The 15,521-nt window shown below is 36.8% G+C and overlaps 2 protein-coding genes across 5 annotated transcripts in view; both read left to right on the top strand.

Annotated features, from left to right (window-relative positions):
* LOC122061009 (beta-glucosidase 12-like) overlaps nucleotides 1–3,930 on the top strand; it is a 9,267-nt gene extending 5,337 nt beyond the window's left edge. The window contains exons 7-13 of the mRNA XM_042624157.1: nucleotides 82–337; nucleotides 1,163–1,278; nucleotides 1,348–1,565; nucleotides 2,025–2,056; nucleotides 2,153–2,255; nucleotides 2,499–2,607; nucleotides 3,625–3,930. Coding sequence (XP_042480091.1) covers nucleotides 82–337; nucleotides 1,163–1,278; nucleotides 1,348–1,565; nucleotides 2,025–2,056; nucleotides 2,153–2,255; nucleotides 2,499–2,607; nucleotides 3,625–3,793 — 1,003 coding nt within the window. The 3' untranslated portion in view covers nucleotides 3,794–3,930. The remainder of the gene's footprint in view (nucleotides 1–81; nucleotides 338–1,162; nucleotides 1,279–1,347; nucleotides 1,566–2,024; nucleotides 2,057–2,152; nucleotides 2,256–2,498; nucleotides 2,608–3,624) is intronic.
* A 4,993-nt stretch (nucleotides 3,931–8,923) lies between these two features.
* LOC122061289 (beta-glucosidase 12-like) lies at nucleotides 8,924–14,871 on the top strand. 4 transcript variants are annotated; one of them, XM_042624512.1, is made up of 13 exons: nucleotides 8,924–9,106; nucleotides 9,206–9,275; nucleotides 9,646–9,704; nucleotides 10,429–10,504; nucleotides 10,585–10,629; nucleotides 10,761–10,848; nucleotides 11,295–11,550; nucleotides 12,459–12,574; nucleotides 12,660–12,880; nucleotides 13,710–13,741; nucleotides 13,877–13,979; nucleotides 14,071–14,179; nucleotides 14,571–14,871. In XM_042624512.1, exons 1-13 carry the CDS (start codon nucleotides 8,945–8,947, stop codon nucleotides 14,737–14,739), a joined length of 1,506 nt encoding a protein of 501 aa, XP_042480446.1. In that variant the 5' UTR covers nucleotides 8,924–8,944; the 3' UTR covers nucleotides 14,740–14,871. The 4 variants fall into 4 exon arrangements, with proteins under 4 accessions (XP_042480446.1, XP_042480447.1, XP_042480444.1 ...); XM_042624513.1 differs by having other exon boundaries at nucleotides 8,925–9,106; nucleotides 10,597–10,629; XM_042624510.1 differs by having other exon boundaries at nucleotides 8,925–9,106; nucleotides 10,585–10,674.
* The last annotated feature ends 650 nt before the right edge of the window (nucleotides 14,872–15,521 follow it).

Genomic DNA, 15,521 nt, shown 5'->3' with positions numbered 1-15,521 from the left:
ATATATATATATGATAATCCTTGGGTTCAAAATATGAGGCCAAACCTGATGGGAAATTTGATCTTCTGATTTCCTATACAGAAAGGACTATCGGGACTATGCGGATCTTTGCTTTAAAGAATTTGGTGATCGTGTGAAGCACTGGATCACCTTCAATGAGCCATATGTCTACAGTACTTTTGGATATGCCACAGGCATTTTGGCTCCTGGTCGATGCTCTAAATGGGTTAGTGCAGGTTGCATTCCTGGGAACTCCGGGACTGAGCCCTATAAAGTGGCTCACAACCTACTTCGATCTCATGCTGCTACAGTAAAGCTCTACAGAAAAAAGTACCAGGTGAGTGGGATCTGCATAAGCTTCACGCTAAATTTAAAAAATGTTAAAAGATTCTTCAGATTAGTTTATCAGTTTGATCTATTCTTTGTAATTCATGCCACATTTGGGTGGAATCTGTCATTCTCACTCTGGGATTTATAAGAGGACCACCCAAGTTCTGGAACTAAGCAAGGGTTTGATTCTTCAAATGATCCTTGGTAGTGATTATGGAATTGAAAAATGATTTACTCTTTGGGAGATTAATGGGGACAATCAAGTATTTGGTGTCAAGAATCTACTCAAAAATTCCCAAAATCTCAAAATTAAATTTTCCATATCCAAACATAACCCTACAATGAAATATTTAATCTAGATGTAGTTCAAAAATTTAGGTAAACAATTTGTAATGATTTTGATTGGATTTGCAATTACCGGATATAAAATGGGCTTGTGAAGTTTGAAACCGAACCAAGAATTTTTTATGCTGTGATTCACATCCATTGCTTGAAAGTGATTCACTCTTTTAATCACATAATAAAATATGTGTACCGTTTTGTATTTTATATTCACCTAAAATTACAATAGATGTCATTTTATATTTTTTATTCATTTTCATTTGATGGTATTTTCTAAAATTTTAAATCAGAGTTTGAACAACTTTTCTTATTTATTTTGGACTAAAATTTGGCCATTGAGATGTATGTGGGGTCTTCCATCATATGCATTAATCCATGTATTGCAAAGTGGCACCTAAGTAGGACCCTTAAAAAATTTAGATAAAAAATAAATAAATTCAGTTTAAGTGCATTAATTACTGTCTAAAGCATCTTGGATTTGTGAGAACAGAAATCTCAAAAAGGAAAGATAGGAATCACACTGGTGTCACACTGGATGATACCCTTCTCCAGGAGCAAATCTAACATTGCTGCTGCCCATCGAGCTCTTGATTTCATGTTTGGATGGTGAGTCAGTTTTAATGATTAGTCCATTAATGGTAGTATCATTATCAACCATGACAATTGTTTGAACAGGTTCATGAACCCATTGACCTATGGTGATTATCCGCAAAGCATGATATCTCTTGTTGGTGATCGATTACCAAAGTTCTCAAAGAAGCAGTCTCGCATGGTGAAAGGGTCATTGGACTTCCTTGGATTAAACTACTATACAGCAAATTATGCAGCTGATGTTCCTTTGAGGAGCTCTGTTAATATAAGCTCCACAACAGATTCTTGTGTTAACCTCACAGGTAGATCCAGCCAAACCCCTTCAGGAATTTCAATCTAGTTGGTATGATTGACATCTTCCTTCTAACAATCCCTTCTGTTTTTCCCCTCATTATTTATTATTAGTGAAGCCTGATCTTAGTTTAATCAAGGAAGTATACTTACGAATTTTTTGGAAGTCATTTATAATGGGAGGGGTAGTTTTGTACTTTTAGGGATTAGGGTTTTTACTATATTGTAATACATCAAAACCCTAGATATAAGGTGTGATCTTGGAAGGAATTGAGAGTTAGGATTTTGTAATTTCTTCATCAGAGTAATAGAAGTTCGGGTTTATCCCTCGACCATGGACATAGCCTATCTTGGGTAAACCACATTTATTGATGTGTTTGTCATGTGTGATTCCCTTTCGTTTTTATTTTGCAATTATTATTCTGTTGCATCGTTAATTTCTGACATTATTTTCATCTATAATTTGACAGTTTCAAGGAACGGGACACTCATTGGTCCTGCGGTATGAGTTTACCTTACTGTGCAATTCATGTTAATCACTTAATGGTGGTGTGATCTATGGGGATATCTATATGAAGTGGTATCTTATATTTTACAGACTGGTTCAGCTGCATTCTATGTCTATCCGAAGGGAATTCGGGAAATTCTGATCTACACAAAGAAAAATTATAGGAATCCAGTTATTTTCATCACTGAAAATGGTAAGTTGGTTGATCCAATTTGAGTCTCTAAGCTAGTTAGTATTCTTCTTTATAGAGCTCAGGGAGTAGAGAGTGATTCCATGGTTAGAATGACTTGGGGATGTGTGCCTGATTTCTCTCAGTCGTGGGATCACTCTTTGACCCCTGAATTCTATGAAGAAGAACTGGATCCCTCTAAACCACCCATTTTATCTTTTAGAGAATTTTAATGGATAAACTTTTATGGTAAATTTCTGTTTGCAGGGATGGGTGAATTGAACAACAGCAGCCTACCCTTGCAAGAAGCTCTGAAGGATGACAAAAGAGTTGACTTTTACCGTCGCCATCTTTGGTATCTTCGAAGAGCCATAGAGTAAGAAATCTCTCTGAATTTCTTAAGGATTTTAAGTGGTGCCAAAAGATCATTTAAGTCCTAAACATTTATAAAGGGTGCAACTTGGGGTGGGCTAACTCATGACCGATTGAGCTCAACCCAATTAAGCCTAGGTTGGGCTGGTTTTCCTTCTCATGCACTGGGTTGGGGCTCATGAGATCAGCCAATATTAATAGGTCACATTTTGTTAGGGTTGAAATCTCCTTGGTTTAGCTTGCTTGGACTAAACCCAAATTTCTCCTTTCTCAACAAATTAGTTATTTCATTCCCATGCACCTCCCATTGACTTAGAAAGAGGATGTTTCATCCATGAATAAAAGGAGAGTTACAGAATATCAATATGAATCCAATCATATAACTTTTTTTCCTAAAATAAGAGATTCTTTCTTCAACATAAGTGGCGCCAAGAGAGTCCTATAGCTGACTTTTTGGCTATGGAGTGAGGGAAGAATGGAATCTCTTCTCATATTGACCTTCCATCTCATATTTTGGAGGAGCTGCAGAGAGATGCACCATGTAGATCAAGATTTTAGTTTTAATAGTCAATATTTAACTTTTAGAGGAGTTTGGGTTCTACCCTGCTGATGGCAATGCCAAAGGTTGGAGTACCCAAGTTCTTAATTTGTGTTATGTATTTGTCTGGGTATATTTAAACGTTAATCATGTATCTTTTTTTTTTTTTTTTTAATATATTCTTGCTAATCCTTTGAGCAAAATATTGTGGAAATTTTTTCTTTGGAAAAAAAAAAAATACAAGAGGCTGCTGCCTGGATACGTGACCCTTGTATCAACACAAGGCTAATGGGAATGCTTGTAGGGGCATCAACATGAATGGTACTTTTTAGTTCACAGGGATAAGGTGGTAATTTTGTATGCCCCTGTATCTGGGCACTGGGACCATGTTACTAGGCAACTTATTTTTTCTAAAAAATAGAAAACTATCCTTTAAAATACTAGATTGTTTGTGCTTTACACATGTATCTGCCTTTTATGTAGGGATGGTGTGGATGTGAGGGGATACTTTGCATGGTCATTGTTGGATAACTTCGAATGGAACAATGGTTACACAATCAGATTTGGCATTAACTATGTTGATTACAAAGATGGGTTGAAGAGATATGCAAAGCGCTCGGCCATTTGGTTTAAGAAATTTCTCAAGAACTAGATTTATTTTTAGTAATTAATTCTGACCTATCCCTTCCACTTAATTGACTGGGGGGCAGGATGCATGGGATGATGTGTTTTGATAGTTAATTTCTGCAAAAGGTTCAATAATTAAATTTTCAAATACCGAACTAAAGGGAGTAGTCTTTTTTGGTGCAACAAGCAATTCACTGTATCTTACCTAAAAAATTAAATAAATCCAATAGGTTTTACAGTAAATGAAAGAGAAGATAGAAGCAGAACAGACATGGCAAAATATCCCTAAGCCCACTAATTGGTCACGTAATCCATGTGCATTCAATTTTTATTTTTTTATTTTTTTTTATTTTTTTATTTTTTCTTTTTTTCTTTTTTTGGTTTTGTATCCGGTTGTGCATGGTGCACAATCATGCACACAGCCATTGAAAGGGGGTTGAAAAAGGTGCACCACAGACCCTTGTTCTTATCCAACGGCTTTGTACTGCATGGTTGCCAAAATTTTGATATGATGTTTATCCAAGAGAACCCTAAGTTACACTAGTGTTGAACTTTGCTATGTTACCTGTCATGTTGCTCAAACTAGATGAGACATCTTGGTACTTTTGGCAACGAAACCATATTTCCCTTTTTGTACGTACCACAAGTATAACTTTAGGCTCCATATATAATGTGTGTGAGATCAAAGTGAATTGTCTCATAAAAAAAGGTTATTGAGTCGTCACCTAAACTAGGTTTAAGATCCACTTTTAAAATACATAACACTACACGAAGTAGTCCATCCGTGAGATTGGGTTTGGAATAAATTACGAATATGAAAAGGCATTAAGCAGCTCGATCCACCTAGTTAAATCAGCTTTCTTAATTTATCAACATTAATCTTTATAAGAACTACAAAATGCATGGAATAAAATAGACAAGAGAGGGGAAAAAAGAAAAACCCCCATTGTACTATTAGCCGTGCAAATGCATGTTTCCCTTGGAATAGGTTCATCAAATAATCAAAACCCAACCATCAAACAATGATCACATAATTGACTGGTTGAGAATAGTCCTTTTTCATTAAAATCACCTTCTAAAAATAATTTAAATAGAAAATTATTACTTGAAAAACAATCAAAATCCAAAATTCTTGACTAAACATCAATCAATAAACCATACAAGTAATTAACATATGTTAGTTAATGTTTAAAATAGAGGGCTAAATGGATTGGGTGGGATAGAGCAGAACCCTTCCAAGAGCAGACTTCAATTCATTTAACCCATTAAGCTTTTAAGAACTATGAAATAAAAAGTACCATTAATGGGGCCCGGTAATTTATACAACCAATTAACTACTCTATCCTATTGGCACCAATTGTTGAATATTAATTTCTTAACAAAATAAGGAGCTAGCTAGAAAAGTGGAACAAGCCTACCAAAAAAAAATAGAAAAATGGAACAACCACCATTATATTATGATTTTTTTTTTATCAAACAAGGAAAGCAAGAGCTATCTCTTTGTCCAATATTTTTTAATTTAATACAACAACTCTCTTTGGATAATTAGAAACTTAAATTATACTCAGGAAATTGAAAAAAATGGAAAATCCTCTCTTTATCCAGACTAGGATATTTTTTATTTTTTTTCAGCCCAAACGATCAATTTCAGTTAATTGGGTACGATCTTTTCATGTTTCTAGAAATAAAAACCAATATCACTCCGATTAGAGTTTGGCTTAGTCAGTTCCACTGGTCCTAAGAAAAAGGCTCTCTGAAGAAATCATCCCACCTTTGAAAAATACAAAACAATTGAAAATTCAGGGGAGAAATCCTATAAATTATTCTGTAATTCGATTAAGATAGATTACTAAATTAGATATATGGGGTTTATCAAAGGAACAAACCTGAGAGTAAAAAAATAGATACTCACATTTTTTTTTTTTGGGGGGGGGGGGGGGGGGAAGAAGCCTAAATTGGCATTTATACACATATATAGTGGGAGGTAAAATAACTATCTCACCCCCTCATAAAAGGTACAAATTTCATACCTACTATTGCTTCAACTAGTACTCTCAATGGTCCACGTACTGATGTAACGATCATGCTCTCTTTTACAAAACCTTTTCCTTTTTTTTTTTTCTTTTAAGAACCAGGGCTTTATACCAATAAATGGGAGCTGTTTTGATGAACAATTATGGTCTAATCGTCTTCACTGTTTGGTCTAGTTTTTGAATGTGGTTGGTGATAAACTATTCGACATTTTGGTTTTGGGGATCATTCTCCATTTTCCTGTTCATAAGATAATAAAAACATTCCATTTATATTTTAATATCTATGTGGGTCCTTCTATCAAAGATAAAGGATTAAGTTTAGGCAAAGGAAATAAATCCATGCGGTTATTATGGGCAATTGTTTTATGTCTACGAAAGGCCCTTGTGCCCACATGCAGGAGCACGCAACCCCAAGTTGGGGTAGGGTGATCATTGCATGCCTCTGTTTCTATGACGTAGGACTCGCTTGCATATAGAAAACTTTATCCCATTATTATATATGTCTTTTCCCTAATCACATGTTGGGTAAAATTATATTTATATTTTGTTCCTCTATTGGAATTTGTAATGCTCAATCACGTACAGCTAATACCTTATAAGATCCTTTGCCATCCTTATTCCTCTACACGTGCAAGAATGAATATGGTTTGTAAAGTTGTTCATCAAGACTGGATCGGTACTAGCCTATATATGTATATTTTTTTAATCACCAAATATTTTATTAATCCCCAATTCTATGTGATGTCCCCCCCTCTTCTATCCATAATCCTCTACCCATGTCCATTCATAATGTGACCTAGGATATTGTGCCACCATTAATCATCTTTGATCTTGAATGGGATGCCTAGCATAGACCTTATATCGTTTTATATAATTTTTTTTTTTTGAGCTTTGATTTTCTGTTCTGCTGATGGCCATATCGAAGCTGGCTCAAGAACCCGAAGGGTCTTTTTGTAAAGTCTCATTTTACTCATTTTAATATATATTTTTACTGGCCCCTAGCAAAAAAATAATCTTCACATGAAAGAATGGATGTGTTTTTGGAAAAAATGGGTCCCCAAGACTAGATTGGCATCAGACTTTATATGTATATTTTATTTCCATATTTAATCCCATGGTACTGTGTTCAAATAGACATTCGAGCTAACTATGAGATAGTTTAGAGCAAAATCCTTTTAGACCCACCCCTTTGCCACCCATAATCCTCTATGAATATTTTATTAATCCTCAAGTCTATATGTCGATCTGATGCTAAGATCCCATGAGGCTAGAAAAGTCGTTTAATATTTGGCCCACCAATTTGGCATCCATAAATCCTCTATAGATGAAAGAATACACTTGTGTTATTGCAAAGTTAGTCCTGGACCATGAACCTATGATCAAACCCTTTATGACTAGCTGGAGAACAACCGTTGCCAGTCAGATTAGCAGTAGTCATAGCAGCGAGGTTGGTCGATGTATGATCTATTTTGCTAAGTATGGGATAGAATCAATGATCAATGTCAAATCTGGGAAAGTCGCTGCCTATTGCCCCAACAACCTACGATCGATTATCTGCCTCTATGGCTTTATTTATGGGGTCAAGAGCACTATTTGATATTTGCTGACAACTTTGACACTAAAATTGCATCCAAAGACGTTGCGAGATCAGTGCATAGAAACGTTGCTGACAAGCTTACAAGCATCATCCATCCCTTTGCCCCTATATTTTGGACCTATGTCAAAAAACGCTTCCTCTCTTAGGGAACCTTGCTTGCATTAGTGGATATTGGAGCAAACATTAAGAAATACGAGAATAAACAAAACTAGATATGCACAACACATAAAGATTTAACAAGGTTCACACATCGATGTGATGTGCTATGTCCTCAGGCGAAAAAGAAGATGTTTCACTATGCAAAAGAGATATTACACCAAAGCAGCAGCGAGAAAACTCGCCCTAAAACCCTAGCTCGAAAAACCCCCTAAATTACAATGACTATCTCAGCAAGATAACAATACATTATATACTCTAAGTCGCGGGTCGACCCATTTGGTCGTGGTCAATCCGATCGAACCATACCGTGGGAGCGTAGCCCTCACACCCCCATACAAGATCAGTGCTAAGCTCCGGGCTTGGGCCTATCGGCCCAACCCCTCCACTTCCATCACAAATCTCAAAAAACTTCTCATTCGGGTCGTCACCAAAAATATTTCGGAATGGGTCAATCTTCAAAACGAGTCAAGAATTCGAGACAAACTTAATAGTGGACTTTAGCCTTTAGCCTATTAATTCTACCCATCTTCATGGGCTTGGGGTCACATCTTTCACTGGTCATCACCCAGTCTCGGAGTTGGAATTGCATATGAAAACAAAAATCAAAGACCTTTTGGGCCAAATCCATTTGGTTGTCGGTTACAACTTCAAAACTTCAAGAGGCCACTATTGAAAGTTAAGACTAAGAGTAAACGCCATTTGCTTATCAGTTACATAAGTGAATCACATTTTTTTCTTCATTAGCTTATGTTTGTTGCCCTCTAAATATTGTTACTACAGATTGTTATTGTTTTGCCCATATCTTAGATAGGATGGCTCTTCAATGAGTTGTAAGATAGTATATAGCCGTATTCCATTTACTGGCTTTGAAGCCTTGTGTAATGTATGCCTATTATTTAAATAAAACTGCTTTTTAGAGAGAGAGAAAGAAAGAGAGAGAGAGAGAGAGTGAGAGAGAGTATAATACAGCAAATTCAATAGATAATATATGCACCCAAAGAGGTGATGATACTAAATCAAGAATATTATAGCGTTAGTGGAGGATTCACTTTTCAGAATATAATAGTGGAGGGTCCAAGAATATGATAGCGTTAGTGGAGGATTCACTTTTCAGAATATAATAGTGGAGGGTCCTCTTAGAATAATCCGTAGCCAATGATACCTTATAGATTTTTATTAACAAAAATGATAAACAATTTCCATGTGAGGTGCCGTTGGAAACGCCTTAGGCTCAGTAAGCCGTTTCCCAATAGATAATAAACAAAAATTTTAGAGCGTACTTTATCGTGGCATGCTGCGCATGCCCAGCCCTCTCCCTCTCGTTTTTGCTTTCTTCCAGATTTATAAATACCAATACCAAGGGACTAGAAAAAACACAAAAGAGGAAATGGAAGCTTATGGCTCACTGGTCTTGGTGTTGGGCTTCATAGTGCTAGTGAGCCTGCATGTTGATGTAGCAGATGCCTTTGCAAGTAATGTCTCCATTCCTCTTGGTCGGAGTACTTTCCCAGAAGGTTTCATTTTCGGGACAGCATCTGCTGCTTACCAGGTATATCTATAGGATTCACTGTTGTGTTATGAGAATTGAAGTTTTTCCCTCCCAGAACATGCCTGAGCTTGCTTGTATCTCTCTGTCTCCTTTTTGCAGTATGAAGGTGCAGCATTTGTCGATGGTAAAGGCCCAAGTATTTGGGACCTTTTCACTCACAAATATCCAGGTCTCTCTCCCTATCACTCCTCTTAACACGTGTGTGTGTGTGGAATCTATATCGGGTTACAAGGAAGAAAACCTAAAATTATATCAACCTGTCACATCAAATCTTTTTCTTAATCAATGTGAGAGCAGCCCCATATGATTGATATGGGACTGTAACTCTAGTTCGCAATAATTTACTAAGGTGTGGGCAATTGCCATCCTTCATTTCAATAGTCGGATGATCATTCAAGGGGATTTACCAAAATACATTAGGGTTTAGTGTTTTTGATGAGTTTCAATTTAACTAACAAGAACTGGCTTTGGCTATCTTTTCCTTCCTCTAATTACTAGCTTATAGCAAGTTAATTCATCATACATAGTTGTGGTGATAGGTAAAATACCCGATCGCAGCAATGGAGATGTGGCTGTTGATTCTTATCACCGTTATAAGGTATGGTCACTAGCTTCTTGTAGAGCCTCATCCCATGACAACAATTATATTACATTACCTGGTAGTGATGAGTTATGAGACAATGTGGTAGATGGCCTTGCTAAACATGTAACTGTGATTCAGTCCTCAACAGTTTGGGACACTCGCCTAAGATTCCCTGTAATTAATTTATAATGGGATGCAACTGAGAAACCAAGGTTCCGATTCTCTTGATTCCTTAGCTCTAGTTAGCATGGTTCTTTTTAGTTGTCTTGGTTTCCTTCTCTACTGATGACTGATGATAATGTCGAAGCAGTAGGAAGCTGAGTTTTGTGTGTTTTTTCACCCGATTGGGCTCTTCTTTTTTCTCTTTCTTTTTTTTTCTTTTTTTCACTAAAAGGATTATGCATATTAAAATAAAGAAATAGGAAAAAAAAAAAATTTACAACCTAGGTCAAATAGACACCAAAAACTCAGAACAAAAGCAGAGAAGATGGAAACCAAACCCCCCCCCCCTAAAACCTTCGTCATTGCCATCAACAGGGAGGGAAACCAAAACTCCTCTACTCAACAAACTTAATAGAAATGAAACCTTGATATAACTCATAGCATCCACCCGAAACTCATTCTCTATTGAGCAATTGGGCTCCTCTGTATTTCATACATTCTTTTTTAATAACTCTTAGCTGGCCTTAAGCCAAAAATGATGAGTGATGACCCCTTCTTCTGATAATCAATTTGACAGGAAGACGTGAGTTTATTGAAGCAAATGGGACTGAATGCCTTTAGATTCTCCATTTCCTGGCCCAGATTATTACCTAGTATGTGAATCATCATTTTTCTTCTTCCTTTTTCATTTTTACTATCTGTTCTTTTGTGAAAATGATTAACAAACTGGCAGTTTTACTCTCAGAGGGAAAGCTAAGTGGAGGTGTGAACAAAGACGGTATCAGATATTATAACAACCTAATCAATGAGCTTCTATCTAATGGTCTTAAATCAATCTCTCTCTCTCTCTCTCTCTCTCTCTAAATCTTTATTGGTTTGTCAAACTTATTTGTCTCCCATCATGTGTAGGCATCCGCCCCTTCGTGACTATATATCACTGGGATTGTCCCCTAGCACTTGACAAGGAATATGGTGGATTCTTAAGTCCTCAAGTCATGTAAGTAAGCCCCACAATAAAAACCCGGGGGGGGGGGGGGGGGGGGGGGTGAATAAAAATTGCCCTAGGTGAGCAATTATCTCTGCAATGTGAATGATTAATAAAATATGGGAACTATTATTTGACCTGGTTGTTCTACCTAGTGAAATATAAAGCTTCACTATTTGCCACATAATACTATTTATGAGGTTATGATGTAAAAGTTCCCATGTCATATGTTCATATTGGGCTTGTTAGCAGAAGTCCACTTAAAAACAAAGGACCTGGTTTTTTCTTCATCCATAATGAAAACGAATGGAAAACGGATGGGTGGTTGTTGGTGCTTCGATGGGACAACAGTAGTTGTGTCAAAGAAATATTTCAGACTTTCATCGATTAGGTGAGAGTCATTATGAATACGGAGCTAAATCTGATGGACAAATTGGATCTTCTTATTTGTTACACAGAAAAGACTATCGGGACTTTGCGGATCTTTGCTTTAGAGAATTTGGTGACCGTGTGAAGCATTGGATTACCTTTAATGAACCATATATCTATAGTACTTTTGGATATGCCACAGGCAGTTTGGCTCCTGGTAGATGCTCTAAATGGGTGAGTACAGATTGTATTCCTGGTAACTCTAGGACTGAGCCCTATAAGGTGGCTCACAACCTGCTTCTCTCTCATGCTGCTACAGTAAAGTTGTACAAGAGAAAGTATCAGGTGAGTGGGATCTGCATAAACTTCACAGTAAATTTATTGTTTCAAATTTTTAAGATCAGTTTATAATTTCAAGGGCTAATCTTAATCTTAATGTTAGATCAAACACCAAAAAATACGAAAAAAATAAATAAAGAGACATTAGATCCACACGACACAAAGATTAACGAGGTTCACACACCAGGGTGGTGTGCTACTTCCTCGGGCGAAGAAGAAGATGTTTTACTATGCAGAAGAGATATTACACCCTAGCAGCGGCGAGAAAACTTGTCCCGAAACCCTAGCTCGATAAAACCCTTAAATTACAATGATAACAATGACAATGCTTAACAAAACGATAGCACATTATATACTCCAAGTCGTAGGTCAACCTATCGGGTCGCAATCAATCAGGTTGAACCATACCGCGGGGGCATAACCCCCGCATCCCCATACGAAATCAATGCTAGGCTCCGGACTTGGGCCTATCGGCCCAACCCCTCTGCTTCCATCATAGATCTCAGAAAACTTCATATTCAGGTCGCTACCAAAATATGTCGAAACAAGTCAATCTTGAAAACGGGTCAAGAATTCGAGACAAACTTAACACTTAATTTCTTGCCTCATTTGGGTAGTATCTGTCCTCATTTTAGAATTTCATGATTACCACTCAAATGATTTTGACTGAATTCCAAAATCCGTTACTTTTCATGGATTAATTCATGGGACAATCAAGCATTTGGTATTAAGAATCATCATTCAACACTAGTATGACCAGATCCATGTGGTTGTGGGGTCAGTATGACCCCCAAGACTAGTCAAGCCAAAGACTAGATACCCGTCGTTAGCAAAAGAAAAATAAACAAAGCTTAAATAGATAGATTCATTTTAAGAGCATTACTGGCTAAACCATCTTGAATTTGTGAGAACAGATATCTCAAAAGGGAAAGATAGGAATCACGCTGGACTCAAGCTGGATTGTACCCATCTCCAGAAGCAAATCCAACATTGCTGCAGCCCATCGAGCTCTTGATTTCAATCTTGGATGGTAAGTGTTAGTTTAACAGTTAATACAAATGGCTGCGACATTATCAACCATGAAACTAGCTTGTCACGGTTTGTTTGAATTACAGGTTCATGAACCCATTGACCTATGGTGATTATCCAGATAGCATGAGAGCTCTTGTTGGTGATCGGCTACCAAAGTTCTCAAAGAAGCAGTCTCGCATGATGAAAGGGTCATTGGACTTCGTTGGATTAAACTACTATACCGCAAAATATGCAGCTGATGATGTTCACTTGAGGAGCTCTGGTAATATAAGCTCCACAACTGATTCTCGTGTTAGCCTCACAGGTAGGTCCACCCAAAACATCTCATGAAATTCAATTTAGTTGTTATGATAAGAAAGAAACATACATTTTACCGAAAGACAGAAGAAACATACATATACAATAACACCGAAAAAAAAAAATTAATATGGAGATGGTTATAGGCATACCTGGATCCATGGTAGATGAGTGATGCCTCGTCAAACAACGCTTCCCCCGTAGTAATGGCCATCGGTCTTGTCTATCTTCCACATAGAAATACGAGAACACGATTTTTTTTTTTTTTTCCAATCAAACTAAAGGGAGATCGATGTACCTTGCACCGAAGTATTTTCGAGATGATTTGATGTAACTCTTTATGATTCCTCCTGCTTGTTTTTGGGTTTGGATCTTCTAGAGCCCTTTAGATCTCCTTGAGTTCTCTCTTTTGTGATAAAGTGGAGTATAGTGAATAATGACCATAGCAACCTCTCTCTCTCTCTCTCTCTCTCTATATATATATATATATATATATTATTTGTTCTGACCCAAAACCCTAGACCCCAATGGATCAAATCAACATATTCCTAAAGGAGAGTGGATCAAAACATTCCAGTAAACAGATGTCAGAATCAAGTCCACTCGTATACAATATATTCATAGCTATTAAGGAATGTCAAATATAACACAAAATCTCAATGTGTCCACTTTCCACTGTTGGGCTTAAATGACCCTTCCACCAATAATCAACACTAATTAATTTTATTTTATTTTATTTTTTTAAATGAAAGAACTATGCTAGTCGACCAAAGTAAAAAAAGAAAACTTTATATGATAACCATCTTTATGCTAATAATTTCTTTATAATTTCACAGTTTCAAGGAATGGAACACCCATTGGTGCAGCGGTATGAGTTTACCTCACAAACTCTGCAATTCATGTTAATCCCTTCATTGTTGCATATATGTAAAATTCAGACTCGATCAGTGGTGATGTACCCTATGGGGATCTCTATATAAGGTTGCGTCTTATTTTTTTATAGAGTGGTTCAGCTGCATTCTATGTGTATCCGAAGGGAATTCGAGATCTTCTGATCTACACAAAGAAAAATTACAGAAATCCTGTTATTTTCATTACTGAAAATGGTAAATGATCCAATTTGGACTCTAAACCACCCAAGTTTTCTTCTATAGCATATCATATGACTATACTTTAATGGATAATTTCTGTTTGCAGGGTATTGTGAGTTGAACAACTCTAGTCTATCCATGGAAGAAGCTCTGAAGGATGATAAGAGAGTAGACTTTTACCGTCGCCACCTTTGGTATCTTAGAAAAGCTATCGAGTAAGTGTTATCTCTGAATTCTAAGTAAAATATTTCATGGAAGTTTACACTTGGTAAGGGTTAGTGTCACTGGTTAAGCTTGGCTTGGAACAAACCCTAATATCTGCTTTCTTAAAAAATTAGTTATTGGAAAAAGTAAGCTATCTACTCGTGTGACTCTTGCACCTAGGGTGTGCAAAATTATTGTTCCACTTTTTATGAAATCAAAAATCTCATTCATGTGGATGCCCTAGCATGTTCTCATTGACCCCCCATGCCAACACAAGGGCCAAGTGACCAGGCAGCGATCTCTTGTCCATAGTTATTTTATTAGAATATTTATAAAATTTGTAAATAAGAATTAATGGATTTCTTGTGCTTAACATATGTTAATAATTTGCAATTTGTTTAGGAATGGTGTGGATGTGAGGGGATTTTTTGGATGGTCATTCTTGGACAACTTCGAATGGAACAGCGGCTACACAATCAGATTCGGCGTTAACTACGTAGATTTCAAAGACGGACTGAAGAGATATCCAAAGCACTCAGCCATTTGGTTCAAGAATTTCCTCAAGAACTAAATCGGTTTTTAACTAGTCAATATTATCCCCTCCACCTAATTGATTAATGGTTGGATGGGATGTTGTGTTTTGAAGGTTAATTTCTTCAAAATTTTCAGTTATCATATTTTCAAATAAGCTATGTCTTTTTCATTCTTCTTCTTCCTTATTTTTTTGGGGGTGATATAGGCTATATTTGGTTGGAAAGAAAGTGAAAATTTCGAACTTAAGAAAATCTATATTCATTATCCCATGTGATTGTATAAAGGAAAAATTACTTGATTACCCACTTTTATGTTTCACTTTGCAAAATTATCCAACTTAATTATGTATTAGTTAACAACAATTTCCAAAATCAAGTTTAGGTTTACAATACTACCCAAAAGAGTGATTCTCCCTAATTGTTTTTACCTTCTCCGATGTCGAATCACCTCCTTGAACTACTTTATTCCATCAAGAAAAGCCTTCTTGGCAGAAACCGTTCAAGAAACCCTGTGGAAATCCCCACTCTCACCTCTACCGGAGTTGCTAGTAGTGGCCTGAATTCCACCCAGATTATGACATCGTCCTTAACTGCGGTGACTAGTGGATCCCATTTTTCCCTTTGTAGCTCCTCACCTTCCATTGATCTTCGTCATTGCAACCATAGGTAAGATGTGTTTTCCGTTGCTATTTTTTCTGCCACTTTAGGTTTATTGAAGGAAATGTGAAGAAGCCCAAGTTGCAGAACTAAGCTGTAGCGGCCATGGTTGTTTGGGAGGGGTCAACTGGGAGACCTGCTTTGCCCAAAAAGCAAACCTGAT

Source organism: Macadamia integrifolia, chromosome 14 (genome assembly GCF_013358625.1).
Source record: "Macadamia integrifolia cultivar HAES 741 chromosome 14, SCU_Mint_v3, whole genome shotgun sequence".
NCBI classification, from domain to species: domain Eukaryota; kingdom Viridiplantae; phylum Streptophyta; class Magnoliopsida; order Proteales; family Proteaceae; genus Macadamia; species Macadamia integrifolia.
The sequence above is the reverse complement of the archived record's forward strand: the minus strand, read 5'-3'. Positions and strand labels throughout refer to the sequence as shown.